General features: G+C 43.9%; 1 protein-coding gene across 2 annotated transcripts in view; it reads right to left on the reverse strand.

Annotated features, from left to right (window-relative positions):
- Positions 1–717: 717 nt before the first annotated feature.
- LOC137547330 (nectin-1-like) overlaps positions 718–18,027 on the reverse strand; it is a 250,673-nt gene continuing 233,363 nt past the window's right edge. For both annotated transcript variants that reach the window (XM_068270805.1, XM_068270803.1), the window contains exons 7-9: positions 17,901–17,950; positions 3,878–3,931; positions 718–2,394 (exon numbers count right to left, since the gene is read on the reverse strand). In XM_068270805.1, the coding sequence (XP_068126906.1) occupies positions 2,366–2,394; positions 3,878–3,931; positions 17,901–17,950 (133 nt within the window). In that variant the 3' untranslated portion in view covers positions 718–2,365. The remainder of the gene's footprint in view (positions 2,395–3,877; positions 3,932–17,900; positions 17,951–18,027) is intronic.

Genomic DNA, 18,027 nt, shown 5'->3' on the forward strand with positions numbered 1-18,027 from the left:
GCGTGTGAACGTCCGCATAGACATTACATTGCTATGCGGAACGTACGTTCCGTTTGTACAGTATGCGTTCCGGATCCGATCCGGAAAATCCTGATAGCGAACGCTAATGTGAACTGGGCCTTAACCCTTGCACTAACCTTCACACTAATGTAACACTTAACCCTTGCACTAACCTTCACACTAATGTAACACTTAACCCTTGCACTAACCTTCACACTAATGTAACACTTAACCCTTGCACTAACCTTCACACTAATGTAGCACTTAACCCTTGCACTAACCTTCACACTAATGTAACACTTAAAGAGAGACTGAAGTGAATGAACTAGCATGTGATTACTATAAAGCACCTTACATAGTGCTAAACCGCCGCTATCCCGCGGCAAAACTAGGGTTTTTTTACCCCCAAAATTGCCTTCGTGGTGCTCAGGGAGCGCTTCCTGCTTGAGGCAGAGCTCAAGGCTGCAGCTCTGCCTCTTAGTGCCTCAATCCCCGCCTCTCCCCCGCCCTTCTCACTGTTCCTTCACAGAGAGAGGCGGGGAGAGGCAGAGATCCATGCGGCGATTGACGCGCATGGAGGCAGAGCCATGAGCAGCAAAATGCACGACCAAGAAAGTGGTGGATTTTGCAGGGGGGATTTGGGGGGTAAGAAACCCTCTTTTTGTAGCGGGATAGCGGCGGTTTACCACTATGTAAGGTGCTTTATAGTAATCACATGTTAGTTCATTCCCTTCAGAGCCTCTTTAACCCTTACACTAACCTTCACACTAATAGTACACTTAAACCCTTGCACTAACGTTCACACTAATGTAACACGTAACCCTTACACCAGCGGTTCCAAACGCATGTTCCGCAACACATTCATGTGTCCCGGTAGCCACTGGTGTGTGTCTCAGCTTGAAAAAGGTTGGGAACCTTACATTAACCTTCACACTAATGTAACCCTTAACCCTTACACTAACCTTCTCACTAGTGTTAAACTTAATCCTTTCTCTGTCTTTAACCACTTCACAACGGAGGGGTTTTACCCCTGAAGCACCAGCGCAATTTGTACATTGCAGCGCTGCTTCCATTCATTTTTTACTGTGATATGATTGGTTATTGGGGACTGGGGTCCCCATAACCAATCATTGCACTGCAGAGCGGGGGTGTGTGCGCGCGCGCGCGGGTCGCGGGGGCGCGCGATCGCGCGCTACACGTTTGTTTACATTCATTTGTTATCAATGGAGACTGCTTCTGTTTGAAGCAGTCTCCATTGTGTCCGCAATCGGCGCGTCTAATTGGATTTAGGAACGCTTGTTCCTAACATCCAATTAGTCACCTGCTGTGCTGGCTGGCTGGAGTGTGCGCGCGAGGTCCCCGCCCACTCCCAGCCAGTAAACAAATAAGTGCGCCTTTCTCCGTCCCTGGGGGTGAAGCAGTGCGCAGAGGGACGGAGAAATTTAGCACTGGGGGGGTAAAGTGGTTAATATGTACTCAAACCTAAACATTAATCTTCAACAACCCATGGAAAGCTATGCTTTGTTTTAGCTGTTCTGAGATATCTACAAGTATTCATTTTACAGCTTTGGTCCCACGCTTGTGTCTGCAGGCAGGGGGTTACCATACACCTGTGCAATCATGCACAAGCTAAGGTGGTCAATGAGCAAAGCACTTCGGAATATCAACGCGGTACAAGATGGATGCGTCCTCCTTAGTGTTATATTACCTTTACAATGATAGTAAATGGAAACTAACAACAATTATGTGTCCAAACTTAACATACTTTCAAACTGCAGTACCGTAAAAATTCAACAAAAATCCTCAAAACTCAGCGACTCCGGAGACTCCTACCTCCTAGATTCCCCCCCATACCAAAGTGCCTTAGCTTTTTTTTCATCCCAACTAAACCTGTACCTGAATAAGGGAAATTCTAAAATCAACCAGGCTGATCGCCGAATATAAAAAACATATGAAACACAGTGTTGGTACCTGTATCATGGGCCAAATGTGCTTGCCACTGCAGTGAAGCAGCTTGCCTCTCTCAATTGTAAGATGTCACTTTGATAACAAGAAGCTAGCTTTGCTGGGAAAGTTGGGGGAATAGCTGCAGGCGAGCAGAGCTTGGGTTTTTGAATTCTAAATGTTTAGCAGCTTTAGCTGTAAAGGGACTACTTTTGATTTTCCACTAATAAGCAGGTCTTGTTTATGTGGGTCTTAAAGCAAAGGTTCAGGCACTAACACTAAACTATATTGAACTGAGGAGTCCCTGGTCAGCACAGTCCATGTGGTCTCTGCCTGCCCTAATATTTGATGGCTGAATTTAGCCACAAGTTGGTAAAGTTCCCAGCAGAGGAGGCACCCAATAAAGGAGTTGCAGTGGGCCTTAATCTGGTTCAGAGACCTTCTCATCATCTGTAAGAAAGATTGAAAAAGGTTATTATTTTCATAGAATTAAAAATGGTCTTGGAGACTTGGAGAATGTTAGACTATTGTGCAAAAGTCCATTTATTTCAGTAATTCAGCTTAAAAGGTGAAACTAATACATGAAATAGGAACCCTTTGCAGGTATTTTGGATGAATTAGCTGAGTGTGACACTTTGAGCCTAGAATACTGAACATTTTCACAATATTCTAAAGGTCTGAGAGTTTGGGGTTCCCATACACTGTAAGCCGTAATCATCAAAATTATAACAAATAAAGGCTTGAAATTATTATTTTAGTATATGGCACAGACATCTTCCACAGTGCTTTTACAGTATATATATTTATATATATATATATATATATATATATTCTCTGCCATAGTCATATGTCTATGTATGTAATGTGTACAGTAGCGTATGTATCGTAGTCTAGGCCAATTTTAGAAGGAAGTCAATTAACTCAGCTGTATGTTTTTGGGGATATTGGAGGAAACTGATATAGCCGGAGGAAACCCAAGAGGACACAGGGAGAACACAAACTCCTTGCAGATGTTGACCTGGCTGGGATTCAAATTTTTTTGTGTGTAATATGTATGTATGTATGTATGTATGTATGTATGTATGTATGTACACACACACACACACACACACACACACACACATATAATTTAAAAAAAAATGTGAACATTAAAGGGACTCTGACCAGTGAATAAAACCAAAATCTGAACTCACCTGGGGCTTTCTCCAGCCCACCGTAGGTCGGGAGATACCTTGGCGTCCTTCTGGCTCCTCTCCCAGGCCCTGCTCAGAGATGGCTCCCGGCGACACCGGGACTGAGTTTCGGGCTCCCTCTTCCGGAAAGATGGCGTCAGTCGTCACCACGCCGACCGCCTCGCGTCATCACGGCGGCCAGTGTGACAGCACTGCGCATGCGCGATTAAACCGTGATGACGCGAGGCGGCCGGCGTGGTGTCGACTAACATCATCTTTCCGGAAGAGGGAGCCCGACACTCGGTCCCGGTGTCGCCGGGAGCCATCTCTGAGCAGGGCCTGGGAGAGGAGCCAGAAGGACGCCGAGGGACCTCCCACCCTATGGTTGGCTGGAAAAAGCCCCAGGTAAGTTCAGATTTTGGTTTTATTTACTGCTCGGAGTCCCTTTAAGCAAGCATGTCCTTAACTCATATCACAGCATGCTCACCTTGCTTGTAAAGTCAGACCTGTACAGTATATGACAAACGTAAGTAGACCTCTCACATTTCTGTAAATGTTTAATTGTATCTGTGAAAGGAACAACACTGAAGATATGACTCGTTGATACAATGTAAAGCACTCCCAGTCGCTCTCAGGCCTCACATCTTCAGTGTTGTACCATGAAAAGATATACAAATATTTACAAAAATGTAAGAGGTGTACTGACTTATGTGAGCTGGTGTATAAAGAGTTTCCAGAGTTCATTATAGAAAGCTGCCTACCTGTAGAGGATGTTCCTGCTCTTCGGTATGTAGCCTTCTGTTCTGTGGTTGGCTCTATACGTCGGTGTCGAGAGGTGGGGAGATAATAAAAGAAACAATAGAAGAAAGGGAATGAAAAATGGCCAATTTTTCTTTTATCAGCTAGTCATGTACATGAAGAATGGAGTATGGGCAATTTATCTGCTCCTCATATCGAGAGATTCACTTAAGCTTCATACACACGCTCAACAAAAGTCTTTTAAATGCACAATTATCAAACAACTTGAAGAAGTTGGCCAACTTTTGTCAAGTAAAGTTGGACAACATTTGTCAAGACGACAAGCTGTTATCACTGATAAGAGGCGACCAACAACTGATAAGAGGCAGCTCAAGTCAATCTAAAGGTCCGTACACATGCCTGATCAAAGGCAACGATGGGTCCGTCGTCACCTCTCGCTGGGCGGGCGTTCCAGCGACAGTCCAGCGTGTGTACAGTCTGTCTGCAGACTGATAAGGCTGTTTCTGAGCGATCCGCCCGGCGGATCGTTCAGAAAGAGCCTTATCAGTCCGCCGACAGACTGTACACACGCCGGACTGTCTGCTGAAACCCCGCCCAGCGGGAGGTGACGACGGACCCGTCGTTGCCTTTGATCAGGCGTGTGTACGAAGCTTAACAGTTGGATTGACTTGAGCTGTGTCTTATCAGTTGTTTGAACAATAGCAAACAACTTTTTTGGTTGGTTTCAACAACAAAAGTTGTTTGATAATTGTGCATTTAAAAGACTTTTGAGCTTGTGTATGAGGCTTCAGACTGTAAACGCTCATTGTATCACTTCAGGGCCACCTCTATGTAAATTAACATCATGACGTTTTTATCTTTTTGTACAGAACAATCTCAGACATTTTCTTTCCGTTCTGGGCTAGTTTCAGAGTTTTGATAGCTGACCTGTGACTGTTATGGCCCATACTCACGAGGGACTTTTGTCGCCTCAACACGCGGCGCGCGCGTGTTGCGGCGACAGGTCGCCCGTGAGTATGGGCCGTCGCACGCGCGCGCACCCCGAACTGTCGCCCGCCGCTCATGTCGCCATGCGATTGAAAGTTTCAATCGCATGGCGACAGTCGCCGCCGCACCTCCCCCGCAACTGTCGCTAGTCCGCGTGAGTACGCGTACTAGCGACAGCAACCTCCATTGTATCAAATGGAGCTTCCGGCGGGGGGAGGAGGAACGTCGGCGACAGCTTCCGCCTCGCCGCTGGTCCCTCTTCCGCGTGTGTATGCGGAGGGAGCTGGCGAGAAGCTGTCGCCGGCCTGTCGCCCACACGCTCACGTGTGCTGGCGACAGGCAACATTTGCAGCCCGGGCCTTAAATGATCTAAATGGCAGAACTGTGATGTAGGCAGGATATTTTCATCCACCTCTTATTTATTGAATTTATAAAACACAAGGTACAACATACAAGATCACGCAACACAGTTTTTAAGTCTAAGGCAGGGGTCACACTTGTTTTCCAGTTTTCTGCACGCGCGCTTTTTTTCTGCATACCGTGTGCGTTTGTATGCAGAAAAAACACACACATTTCACAGCAGCTAAAGTAACTGATAGAAAAACACACACGATAATCTGCAGAATTAGGCTGCAGATTTTTTTTTTCTGCGAACTAGCCCATTGCTGAACGTTCTCAGTTAAAATGTGTTTTTCTGTGCAGAAAACACACACAAAAATAGAAAAGTGTGGCCCCTGCCTTAGAGACCACATAGGTGCCCCTTTAAAATGCATAGGGAATAAAATTCCTGGGGAAAAAAAAAAAAAAGAACTCACTGAAAGTCTAGTTTCTATCAAAAAACCCTATGGATTATGAAGATGTCATAAGCGGTAATAAAGTTATTTACTGATGAATAGGGGCATACTTAAAACGTCAAAACTGCTTGGGTAATTAAGTGGAAAACAAACATTTAGTGGTTAAACAATATCGGTTGCCTGGCATCCTGCTGATCTCTTTGGGGGCAGTACTGCCTGAACCACACACCTGAAACAAGCATGCAGCAAATGCAGTCAGACTTTAGCCAGAAACATCTGATCTGCATGCTTATTCAGTGACTACAGCTATATGTATTAGAATCAGAGGGTCAGCAGGACAGCCAGGCAATGTGCATTATTTAAAAGGAAATAAATATGTCAGCCTCCACATTGATCTCACTACAGGTTCACTTTAAACATAGCAAATTAACACCTTTATTACCATAACTTTTCTATAAATAGGCAAAGTTGATTCTTACATTTTTTTAAATCTGTAATCAAAATTCAAGGTTATATTTTTTTCCGGCTGGCAGTGAGACGATATTAAGTGATGGTTCTGAGCGGCAGGGACTTTTTTTTATTTATTTTTGTGTGCTATAAACATGGTAATATTGGAATTTTGGTAATTTACCTTCATTTTACCTTAAAGAGGAACTCCAGTGAAAATAATGTAATAAAAAAAAAGTGCTTCATTTTTACAATAATTATGTAAAAATGATTTAGTCAGTGTTTGCTCATTGTAAAATCTTTCCCCTCCCTGATTTACATTCCGACATTTATCACGTGGTGACATTTTTATGGCTGGCAGGTGATGTCACTGAAAGGAGATGCTGCTTGCTCTTTTGGCAGTTGGAAACAGTTGTAAAGAGCTGTTATTTCCCACAATGCAACACAGCTCCCACAGTGTGATGTAAGCACCATGGTCCTGACATCACACTGTGGGAGGGGTTTCACCACAATATCAGCCATACAGAGCTCCCTGATGACCTGTTTGTGAAAAGGAATAGATTTCTCATGTAAAAGGGGGTATCAGCTACTGATTGGGATGAAGTTCAATTCTTGGTTGCGGTTTCTCTTTAAGGTGAGCCTGAAGTGGTTTTAAAATAAAAAAAAGATACTCACCAATGGAGAGGTTCTGTGTCCTATAGAGCCTTCCCGTTCCTCTCCCGGTTCCCCTCATTCCAGCGCAGGATCCTCCCCCCCCCCCACCCCACCCCCCAGCAGTTTCTGACCTCGCTGGAACGAGGGCAACACGAGAGTAATGAAAAGGCACAACAGGACCCACAGCCTTCCCCCTACTTAGGTAATCACTTCAGGTTTGATTTAAAGTGTATTTTTGGCTTTATAAAAACTAAATTTTTTAGTAGTTTTCCATTTTTTTTTAAACAGCATTTATTGCCAAATAGATATTTGATGTTTTTATTTTCCTTGCCCTTGTGCTTGATTCCCCCCCCCCCCCCCAACTTCTTATATTTACAAATATGGCATTTGTTTTTTTTTGCAAATTTTCTTTTTTAATGTGACATTAATGGAAACTGATATTTAATTTTACTGCTGGCAGAAGGCCCAATTTCTCGCCAAAAGCTTTTTTAAATACTTGCTGGATATCTTAAAGAGTATCTCCGGTGTATTTTTAAATATAAGCCATTGATTATCGTACCTGAATATACAGCAATTTCAGCAAATGAATGCACAATTCACAAAAATGGAGAAGCACCCATGCAAGAAGACCTCTGTGTGCCTTAGTTCATGGTCACAGTACCTAGTGACCCAGTAACAAAAATTCCACAAAGCTGGCACCACCGAATGTAGTAAAAAAGCTCTTTATTCAAACGTCCTTAAAATGACATTCAGTCAGTAATCAAAAAATGACTGAATGTCATTTTAATGACGTTTGAATAAAGAGCTTTTTTACTACATTCGGTGGTGCCAGCTTTTGTGGAATTTTAGCAAATGAATGCATGAATAACTCACCCGTTTTCTGGTAAATGGGCATTCGTATTAAACCCCGACACCCCTCCATCCCACTTCGTGGGCAAAACCGCCGCGGTTTGGCCGAAGGTTCACCAAAATATTCGTATCTCTGTGTCCACCCCCACCTGTGTTGTTGCAGTCTTTATTGCGTTGCCCCAGAGATGACACAGGCTGTCCTCCAAATACAGTACAACTCTTATGTTCTACGGAAACAGACATTGTGTCATCCCGGAAGACTCGGCAGACTGCATGGCGACATCTCAACCTCAGCTCAGAATAATCAATAGAGAGATAATGGAATTCTGTATAAAAGAAGGAAGGAAGCTGGATTCATTTTAATCAGTAATAGATTCATATGAATCATGTCTATGAATCTGTATATTGTAACACAGGACTGAGGGATAGAAGGTCAGTGGTGACATCACGGCCACACCCGCATATTGTCATGTTTTTCAGTGGAAATAAAACTGACCAATGAAAATCCAGCGATAAATAAGAAGACTGTAGCCTTGTCACTGCACACATGGCCTCAAAGATGGGGAGTATGGAACCTAATCTTCTTCTTATTTGCCTAAATGAATACAGAATTAACTTTTGGCTATGTTCCTTTCCTCTATATAGCGACAATCAGTACTGGATTGTGACACACGAGTATCTTAATATAAAATAACAAAAATAAATAAATACATTTGTAGAGTGCTTTTCTCCCATTGGACCCAAACAAGGTTGTCTCAGACAAGTACGGTACGTAGTTGCGGTTTGTGATGTTACAGGGGAAAAAATTACATAATGATAAATGCTAAACAGGTCGCTTTTCAGTTTTGATTTAAATGCCTCTAGGGTTGGAGCTGTCTTGATTGGGCGTGGCAAGGTGTCCCAAAGGGTAGGAGCAGCATGACGAAAGGCTCTAGCTCCAAAGGTTTTGAGTTGGAATCTGGGGGAGTTTAAGTTACTCGATTCAGTTGATCTGAGTTTATGGGAGTTGTGACACAGTTGTGGGAGGAGACCACATAAAGCCCCAGTCAGGCCTTGTTCACATTGAAATAATAAAATACAAACGATCGCGCTACAATCTCACAGTCCTTTTAGATGAAAACGGCCTCCAGGGATCCCCCAGATCTGTCCATCCAAATCCACTGTGTTATCACTTTAAGAGATAAAAAAGAGTTCCATAGCGTAATACTGTAAAGCTCAGATAATATCCATCACCAACAATATACACCAGGTGGATTCCTCTCCCCTTTTAATGATCACCAAGTGAGTCTGAGGCTCCCCCCCGAATAGCCCGCACTCACCCAGCAACCCTCTTCACTAAGAGGTATGTATTAACACTCAGAGGGGGTCACAATATTTCCTTCAGTAGTCAACTTTGCATCCAGGGAGGGGGTCCGTTACAGACCTCAGTAATCCAACCACTAGGACTCAAATAAATTTAAAATAGTGAAGTACAGTTTAATAAATATATAGGCCAGCGGTATTGCACTTACAGAATGTCGGAAGTTATGAGCATATAACAAGTTGTGTTCCCGGGACACCGCTCTCAATGCCTCCACCTCCGCCCGTTCATAGCAAGCCAAGCCACGCTGCCGTGAATGGATCCCTCTCCTCGCTCCTTTCAGGCTCCGCCCTACGCGTTTCGACCCGGAAGTCTCATCAGGGGTTACTGATTGGCTGCGAGGTGAGCCTATTTAAATACCTTGCCTAACTTTATTAATTAAAATCTGTATACAAAAACATTGCAGTACCAGGCATTGCCTGTCTGCGCCTCCCCCCCTTCACTACAAATAGGTGACTGCAATACTCGAGTCCTCCATCTGCGCCTCCCCTATGGAGTTTTAGCTGCAGTACCGGTTTTCACCTATCTGCGCCTCCCTTAGGTTTATAGGGCTGCAGTACCGAATACCTCAGACTGCGCCCCCTCACCCTAAGAGGCAAGCCAGTCTGCGCCCCTCTCTTTCCACTTTGTAAAAGATCTCATACTTTCGTGCATCAGCCCCTGGCGCACACCACAGGGCGAGCGCGGACAACAATCAAAGATCCATATCAGCCCCATAGGGTACTTGATAAAATATTTGAAAATTAAAAAAAAAAATGGAATTGTATAAAATTATATAAGCTAAAAAAATGAGCATAGCAGATTCAGTAAGAGCGGTCCCCCTTACATGTCAATCATTATTTATAAAACAGTTCAGGTCTATATCTACATTCATCCCACCCGGGTTTAAACTCCCCAGGTCATAAATCCAACGTGTCTCTAGCTTAGAAAGCTCTCTGACCCTATTACATCCTCTCCATGATGGTTCCAATTTGTCCACAGCACAATATTTCATACCAGTTGGATCTTGATTATGACATTTTTTAAAATGTAGTGATAAACTATGTTTTTCGAACCCTCTACCTATATTATACACATGTTCTGAAATGCGTTGTTTAAAGTGAACCAGAGACGAAGCACCCTTGTGTATTTTACCATAGAAATCAGTGGGAACATTAGAGAAAACATTTACCATGCTCTCTGTTCCATCCTCACTGCTAAAAGTGTCTGTTATCTAGCTGAGATAAGAATCCCGGACTGAGCATTGAGTCTGGCTTTGCTATAATGACTCAGCTATAATGATTCCTGAGCACAGCCAGCAGGGGGCAGGCTTGGACTTGAAGACAGCAAAGAACACAGTCTCAGCTATAATTATTCTGTAGCAAAGCTAGACCGACTGCTTAGTCGGGATTCTTATCTTAGAGGTGATAACAGGCAAATTAAACAGAGAACAATGTAACAAAGAGCAGATTAGGTGTTTACTGTCATGTTCCCATTGATTTATAAGGTAAAATACATGAGGTTGCTTCATCTCTGGTTCTCTTTAAGGGGTCTAGTGGTGCGGCCCACGTATTGTAGGCCGCACTCACACCATATCACATACACCACATTGGCGGTATTACAGGTCATAAACGACCTTAGTTTAAAAGATCTACAGCTTACTTGTGATGTAATATTTTCGGTCCTAATCGTCATGCGTTCCTCACATGCATTACACCCTCTACACGGAAAGAACCCCGGTCTCTGCCACCCCATAAATTTGGATTTGACTGGAGGGTCCACACAGCTGGGTACCAGGGCTTCCCTCAGATTGGGGGCCTTCCTATATATAAATGAAGGTCTAGTAGGCAACACATTTTTAAGCACATGATCACTCAACAAAATGGTCCAATTTTTTCTAAATATATTCACCATAATTCTATGTTGTTTTGATCATCCAAATAATCATCCAATTTAGTACAATTCCTCCGTACCCTTACATATTGGCCCTTGGGAACCCCCTTCAGCCAATTTGGATGATGACAACTCTTGGTGCCAATAAATCCATTTCTGTCTGTTGGCTTAAAAAACACCTAGTTTCTATATGATTATCAATCCTCATAATTTCCAAGTCCAAAAAGTGAATCTTATTAATATCCCACTCCGCTGTGAGGGTAATATTAGATTGTATACTATTAACCTCTTCAAAGAAGGCCTCAACCTCTTGTCCTGTACCTCTCCAAATTATCAGCAGATCATCAATATATCTTCGCCATATCCGCACCACCAGACCCCTTAAACAACGCATTTCAGAACATGTGTATAATATAGGTAGAGGGTTCGAAAAACATAGTTTATCACTACATTTAAAAAAAAAATAAAAAAAAAAAATGTCATAATCAAGATCCAACTGGTATGAAATATTGTGCTGTGGACAAATTGAAACCATCATGGAGAGGATGTAATAGGGTCAGAGAGCTTTCTAAGCTAGAGACACGTTGGATTTATGACCTGGGGAGTTTAAACCCGGGTGGGATGAATGTAGATATAGACCTGAATTGTTTTATAAATAATGATTGACATGTAAGGGGGACCGCTCTTACTGAATCTGCTATGCCCATTTTTTTAGCTTATATAATTTTATACAATTCCATTTTTTTATCTTTTTATTTTAAATTTTCAAATATTTTATCAAGTACCCTATGGGGCTGATATGGATCTTTGATTGTTGTCCGCGCTCGCCCTGTGGTGTGCGCCAGGGGCTGATGCACGGAAGTATGAGATCTTTTACAAAGTGGAAAGAGAGGGGCGCAGACTGGCTTGCCTGGTATTGCAGCCTCTTAGGGTGAGGGGGCGCAGTCTGAGGTATTCGGTACTGCAGCCCTATAAACCTAAGGGAGGCGCAGACAGGTGAAAACCGGTACTGCAGCTAAAACTCCATAGGCGAGGCGCAGATGGAGGAATCGAGTATTGCAGTCACCTATTTGTAGTGAAGGGGGGGAGGCGCAGACAGGCAATGCCTGGTACTGCAATGTTTTTGTATACAGATTTTAATTAATAAAGTTAGGCAAGGTATTTAAATAGGCTCACCTCGCAGCCAATCAGTAACCCCTGATGAGACTTCCGGGTCGAAACGCGTAGGGCGGAGCCTGAAAGGAGCGAGGAGAGGGATCCATTCACGGCAGTGTGGCTTGGCTTGCTATGAACGGGCGGAAGTGGAGGCATTGAGAGCGGTGTCCCGGGAACACAACTTGTTATATGCTCATAACTTCCGACATTCTGTAAGTGCAATACCGCTGGCCTATATATTTATTAAACTGTACTTCACTATTTTAAATTTATTTGAGTCCTAGTGGTTGGATTACTGAGGTCTGTAACGGACCCCCTCCCTGGATGCAAAGTTGACTACTGAAGGAAATATTGTGACCCCCTCTGAGTGTTAATACATACCTCTTAGTGAAGAGGGTTGCTGGGTGAGTGCGGGCTATTCGGGGGGGGAGCCTTATACTCACTTGGTGATCATTAAAAGGGGAGAGGAATCCACCTGGTGTATATTGTTGGTGAAGGATATTATCTGAGCTTTACAGTATTACGCTATGGAACTCTTTTTTATCTCTTAAAGTGATAACACAGTGGATTTGGATGGACAGATCTGGGGGATCCCTGGAGGCCGTTTTCATCTAAAAGGACTGTGAGATTGTAGCGCGATCGTTTGTATTTTATTGGAATCTTGAAGTTTAAGTGACTTTTTACATTGCGCTCCACTAATCGAGATTGTAATTTATGCCCAAAGCGCAGTTGAACCTGTTTTTGTCTTGTTCACATTGAGTTCGGCTTGCGTGTGCGTCCGCGGTGGTCTTTTTTTACCACTTTTTTTTAAAGCGTTTTCCTGCGATTTTCTGCGTGTTCGCTTGTTTTTGTGGGCTTTTGCAGACCGCTTCTGTCTTTTGACAGTTGATAGACTATGTAACCCATCCTGTCTAAAGCCTACTATAACTCCCTCAAAGGAGCTATGTGAAAAATTTGCTTGCTACTTTGGTGACAAAGTATCTTCTATTCGGTCTCTCATTCAGTCCACAGCACCTAAGACTTATACAACTCCTAGAAATAGTTGCAAAAACAACCTAACACCCTGGACTGACTTCAAAAGTATTAGTGAGGAAGAGATCTCAGACATCCTCCGTTGCCTCCGCCAGACAACCTGCGACCTGGACCCTGGACCAACTAAACATATGCTGAAATGCCCTGACCTGCTTGGTCCAGCATTTCACAAAATAGTAAATTGCTCTCTGCAAGCAGGGAGGTTTCCTACCTCTCTAAAAGAAGGAATCATCAAGCCCCTTCTTAAAAAACCTTCCATGGATCCAGATGCTATGAGCAGCTACAGACCTGTCTCCAACCTCCCCTTCTTAGGTAAAGTTATTGAAAAGGCTGTCTATCTGCAACTTGAAACCAGGCTGTCAGTAAACAACATCCCGGACCCTTTACAATCTGGCTTTAAGAAACACCACAGCTGTGAAATAGCCCTCATCCAAGTCTGCAACGATCTGCTCATGGCAAGGGACAGAGGGGAATGCTCCATCCTAATCCTGTTGGATCTCTCAGCGGCTTTTGATACAGTTGACCATGAAATCCTTCTTAACAGACTGCAGGAGTATTGTGGCATCAGTGGATCAGTCCTCCAGTGGTTCAGATCATTCCTGACTGACAGAACACAGAGCGTTTCCCTAGGTCCTATAATGTCCAAACCTGCACCTCTACAATTTGGAGTGCCACAAGGATCAATCCTATCCCCTCTGCTGTATGCAACCTGTCCTTCAAACCTGGTGGAACAGACCCTACTCCAAAAATAAACTATTGCTTAGCTGAGCTTCAGGCATGGATGAATGATAACTGGTTGAAACTGAATGCTGACAAAAGCTCCAACCTTGTGTACTAATCGATGGGGAATTGAGTTTCAGAAACCAAGTTTCATCTGTAGTTAAATCTTCCTACTTTCATTTGAAGAACATTGCACAGATTAAACATCGGATTCCCCCAGAGGATGTTCCAACCCTAGTTCACACCTTCATCACATCATGGCTGGACTACTGCAATTCCCTTTATGCTGGCCTTCCCAAAAAGGACCTGCGTCGCCTGCAATTAGTGCAGAATGCTGCTGCCAGATTGCTAACAAACCAGCCTCGCCACTGTCACATTACACCGATCCTTCGCTCACTGCACTGGCTACCAGTAGAATGGAGAATACTCTTCAAGATTGGACTGCTGACATTCAAATCCCTGCACAATCTGGGCCCTGGATACATGAAGGACTTGCTGAAGCTGCACCACACCTCTCACAACCTCAGATCAGCAAGTTCTATAAACTTGGTCACTCCCAGAGTGCACCTCAAAAAAATCTGGAGATAGAGCCTTCTGTCATGCTGCCCCTACTCTTTGGAACTCCCCGCCACACCCAGTAAAAACAGCACCATCCCTGGAGCTATTCAAATCCAGACTGAAAAGCCACCTGTTTAGCCTGGCATTTCCGGACTTATAAAATTCTTCCTCTGTACCACGATGGTCTGAACCATGCTTATGCGCTTGGAGTCCTACGGGAGAAAAGCGCTTTACAAATGTCATTTGTTGTTGTTGTTGTTGTTTTGACCCGTAAAAAAAATCCAGAAACAATAAATACAATGTATTTTTTTTGCCAAAGCGATTTTGTGAGCGTTTTGCGGTTTTCCTATACCTTCCATTGAGGTAAATCAAAAATGGCTCAAGCACCGCTTTTCAAAGGGGATCGCAAACGAACCTCTCTGATATGAACTCATTGCACAAGTGCTTTCAAAGCGATTTAGAAAATCCCCCGCACTTAAAATTTTTCAAAAACGGATACAATGTGAACAAGCTCTTAACGTAGAGGTTTTTTTTTTTTCTTCTATGCATTTAACAGAATTTTTTCTTCTATTCAGGCATAATAATAAGTTTCCTTGCATAAGCCCCAAAAAAGGGAAACTACCAGTTTCATCAAATCCTAGATCCTCAGCGGCTGTAGGAGGCCCGCTTAGTCCCTGAGAACTAGAAACACTTCTCCATTAGTCATGTGGACATGAAGGAGATGTTGCACTTGCTGTTATCTGACACCGCACCTCTGTGTGACCCGACAGTCAGTGATGGGTTCAGACTGGCATGCTGGGTGGGGGTGAGTGAGTGAGCAGCCGAGATTGCAGAGAAAATTCCATTCTTGTGCACTGTTTAGCATTGCAGAAAGCCACTGATCCAGGTTACCGGTAACTGATTAACTACTCATTCGCAATGAATGCTCTTCTGTGGTTGCATTGAAGCTCACTTTAAAAAAGGCAGGATATAGGTTATAGCAGGGGTTCTAAGGGCGTGTTCACACTATAGGCTTGATTCACAAAGCCGTGATAACTCCTATCACGGTCGCGCTAGCGTTTTGAGCTCGTAACGGTTTTCGTGAATTTAAATGTGGTAACGTGATTTTTCCTGCAAATATTTGCATTAGCGCGTGCAAATTTGCGCTTGCGCATGAAAGCCGTTACGTGCTAAAAACACTAGTGCGACCGTGATTTGATTTATTACGGCTTTGTGAATCAAGCCCTATAAGCGTTTGCGCTTCTGCAATGATTCCCTATGAGAGTGTTCAAATCTGAGCGGTTTGATTGCGATCTGCTTACAAAAGCGCTGCCTGTACCATTTTCTGAGTGATTTGCCTATAATGGAAGGTATAGGTAAATCGCATATCGCTTGAAAAAGCGCTTTGTATAGCGATTTCCCCAGCGCTTTTAAGAATAAATACATTGTATTTGTTTTTTTCCGGGTCAAAGAGTTCACTTCTTCACTGACATCAGGAAGTGAAAGAACAGAATCGCTCTGCAAAAGCGTTTAGGCAGCACTTTGAAAAACGATTAAAAAAAATCTCAATAAATCGCTCACCGCTTGACATAGCGTTGGCAATTTATAATGTGAACATAGCCTTAAAGGACATCCGAGGTGAAAATAAGCTGATGAAATAAACAATTGTATCTATCCTTCTCCTCCTAAAAATTACCTTTTTTTTTTTCTAGATATCCAGCAGTTTTATTTCATATTTAAATCTACTTTTTAAGTTGTTACTGTTTCATTGTCTCTGCTCAATGACACCTTCATTGACGTATGCCAGAGCTCAAGTCTATTAATTATTGACCCTTTGATCTCTTTCCTGCTCTCAAAAGCCATTTACAGACAGGAAAGTATTTTATGGCTGCAATTCCTCATCAGTGAGTGTTACGCTAGAGTCTGACCCGGACAGAAATTGTCACTTGCATACCTGATGTTTAACTCTTTCAGGAAGAGAAAGAAAAAAAAAAAAAAAAAAGGAACACAGCAAAGTTAATTGTGTGCTAGGCACTGTACATACACGTCTATCTCATGTCACAGGTCACCTCGGATGTCCTTTAAACTGGGTGCCGTGGCACCCTGGTGTGCTGTGGGCTCTTCCCAGGAGTACCACGCCTCTGTCCATGTCCCCGAGCATTGCCACCGGCTAATGCAGCTGCAATTACCTAACAATCAACCTTTAGGGTCCTCAAAATGTTTTGGGCAAAAAGTCTAGAACTGGCCCTGACCATGCCACCTACAGTCACCAAATTTGGAAGGTAGGGAGCCACTTCTGTGCCGAACTGCAGACCCCCAGGCCCGCTGGTTCCAGAGATAGGTTTGTGCAGCCTATCGGGAATCAGCAGGGATGGGAGTTTGCAATTTGGCACAGTGGTGGCTCGGGAGGTCCTCTCTATAACCTCCAAAACCAAAAAACATGGTCGCGTAGATCAATCAGACCAGTGCATTTTCCTGGAGACCTTTTACCAATGTGAGGGCTGCTTCTTTAGTGTGCATGCCTGGAGTTTTGAGCTTCTGGGCAGCACAAGAGGCTTGAGAATGTCCCCTGCTTCACATTCTCTAAATACAGCTGCTCCTCAGCCTCAGAGAGCTGACATATAGAACTGAGCATGTGCCATGTCTGCGCGGGATGATTAAGCAGTCACAGGTCACCGCCAGCAGTGCTAGAAGTTGATCGAATGAAGAAGAGGACAAGAGTGAGAGTCGGGGAAGAAGGGTGAACGGATCAGCACGCCTTTCCCTGGCAAGGAAATATCTGCCCAACTAATGGAAGCAGGTTATTCAACTTTATCCAGGTCACCCTCAGCCAGAAAAGTTTGAGAACTACTGGGTTATAGCCATACATTTACAATGGGGCGGGGGGCAAGCATGAAGGGTTTTGTATGGTCGATTTGGGCATTATTGCACCAAAAACTGCTTCATTACAGGAATATGACTGGTGTGCTCACTTTATGTGGGGGCAGGATGACTAATAAAGTTACATCTCTAAACTCTACTCTATACTTTAACCACTTCAGGATTCTCGGTGCGTATATGTACGCCCCTGAATCCTGAAGTGTATTCCATGGAAACGTTCCATGTCAGTTCACGGAGGGTGTCTCCGTGAACACCCTGCGAGCCGATCGGCGGCTCGCAGGGTAAATGTAAACACACGTAGAGGAGATCGGTGATCCCCGGCCTCTGATTGGCCGGGGATCGCCGGCATCTGATAGGCTAAAGCCTATCCCATCAGGCGCAGGAGGAAAATCCGTCCTGCGCCACTCACAGGGGGAGGGAGAGGGAGGGAAGGGGAAGGAGGATAGGAAGCGCTGCGGAGGGGGGCTTTGAAGAGCCCCCCCCGCTCGGCCACATGGAGTGGCGGCGATCAGACCCCCCCAGCAGGACATCCCCCTAGTGGGGAAAAAAGGGGGGAAGTCTGATCGGCCTGGCTGCAACCTGATCTGTGCTGTGGGCTGGAGAGCCCATGCAGCACAGATCAGCACAAAATTTCATGGTATAGAAGTGGTTAAAAATAGAAAAATAATAATAATAATAATAATAATAATAATAATAAATAGAAGTGGTCAGTCCAGGGCTTTCCTAGCCAATACTAACCTGCTGACAGCCGCGGACAGCATGGCTGGCAGGACATGCAGGAAAGGTCCCTGTAAAAGAATTTAGAGAAAATAACATTACTCTCTGGCAAGGAAGAAAAGAAGCCTAGAAAAACATTTTACAAGCA

This window comes from Hyperolius riggenbachi, chromosome 2 (genome assembly GCF_040937935.1).
Source record: "Hyperolius riggenbachi isolate aHypRig1 chromosome 2, aHypRig1.pri, whole genome shotgun sequence".
Taxonomy (NCBI): Eukaryota; Metazoa; Chordata; class Amphibia; order Anura; family Hyperoliidae; genus Hyperolius; species Hyperolius riggenbachi.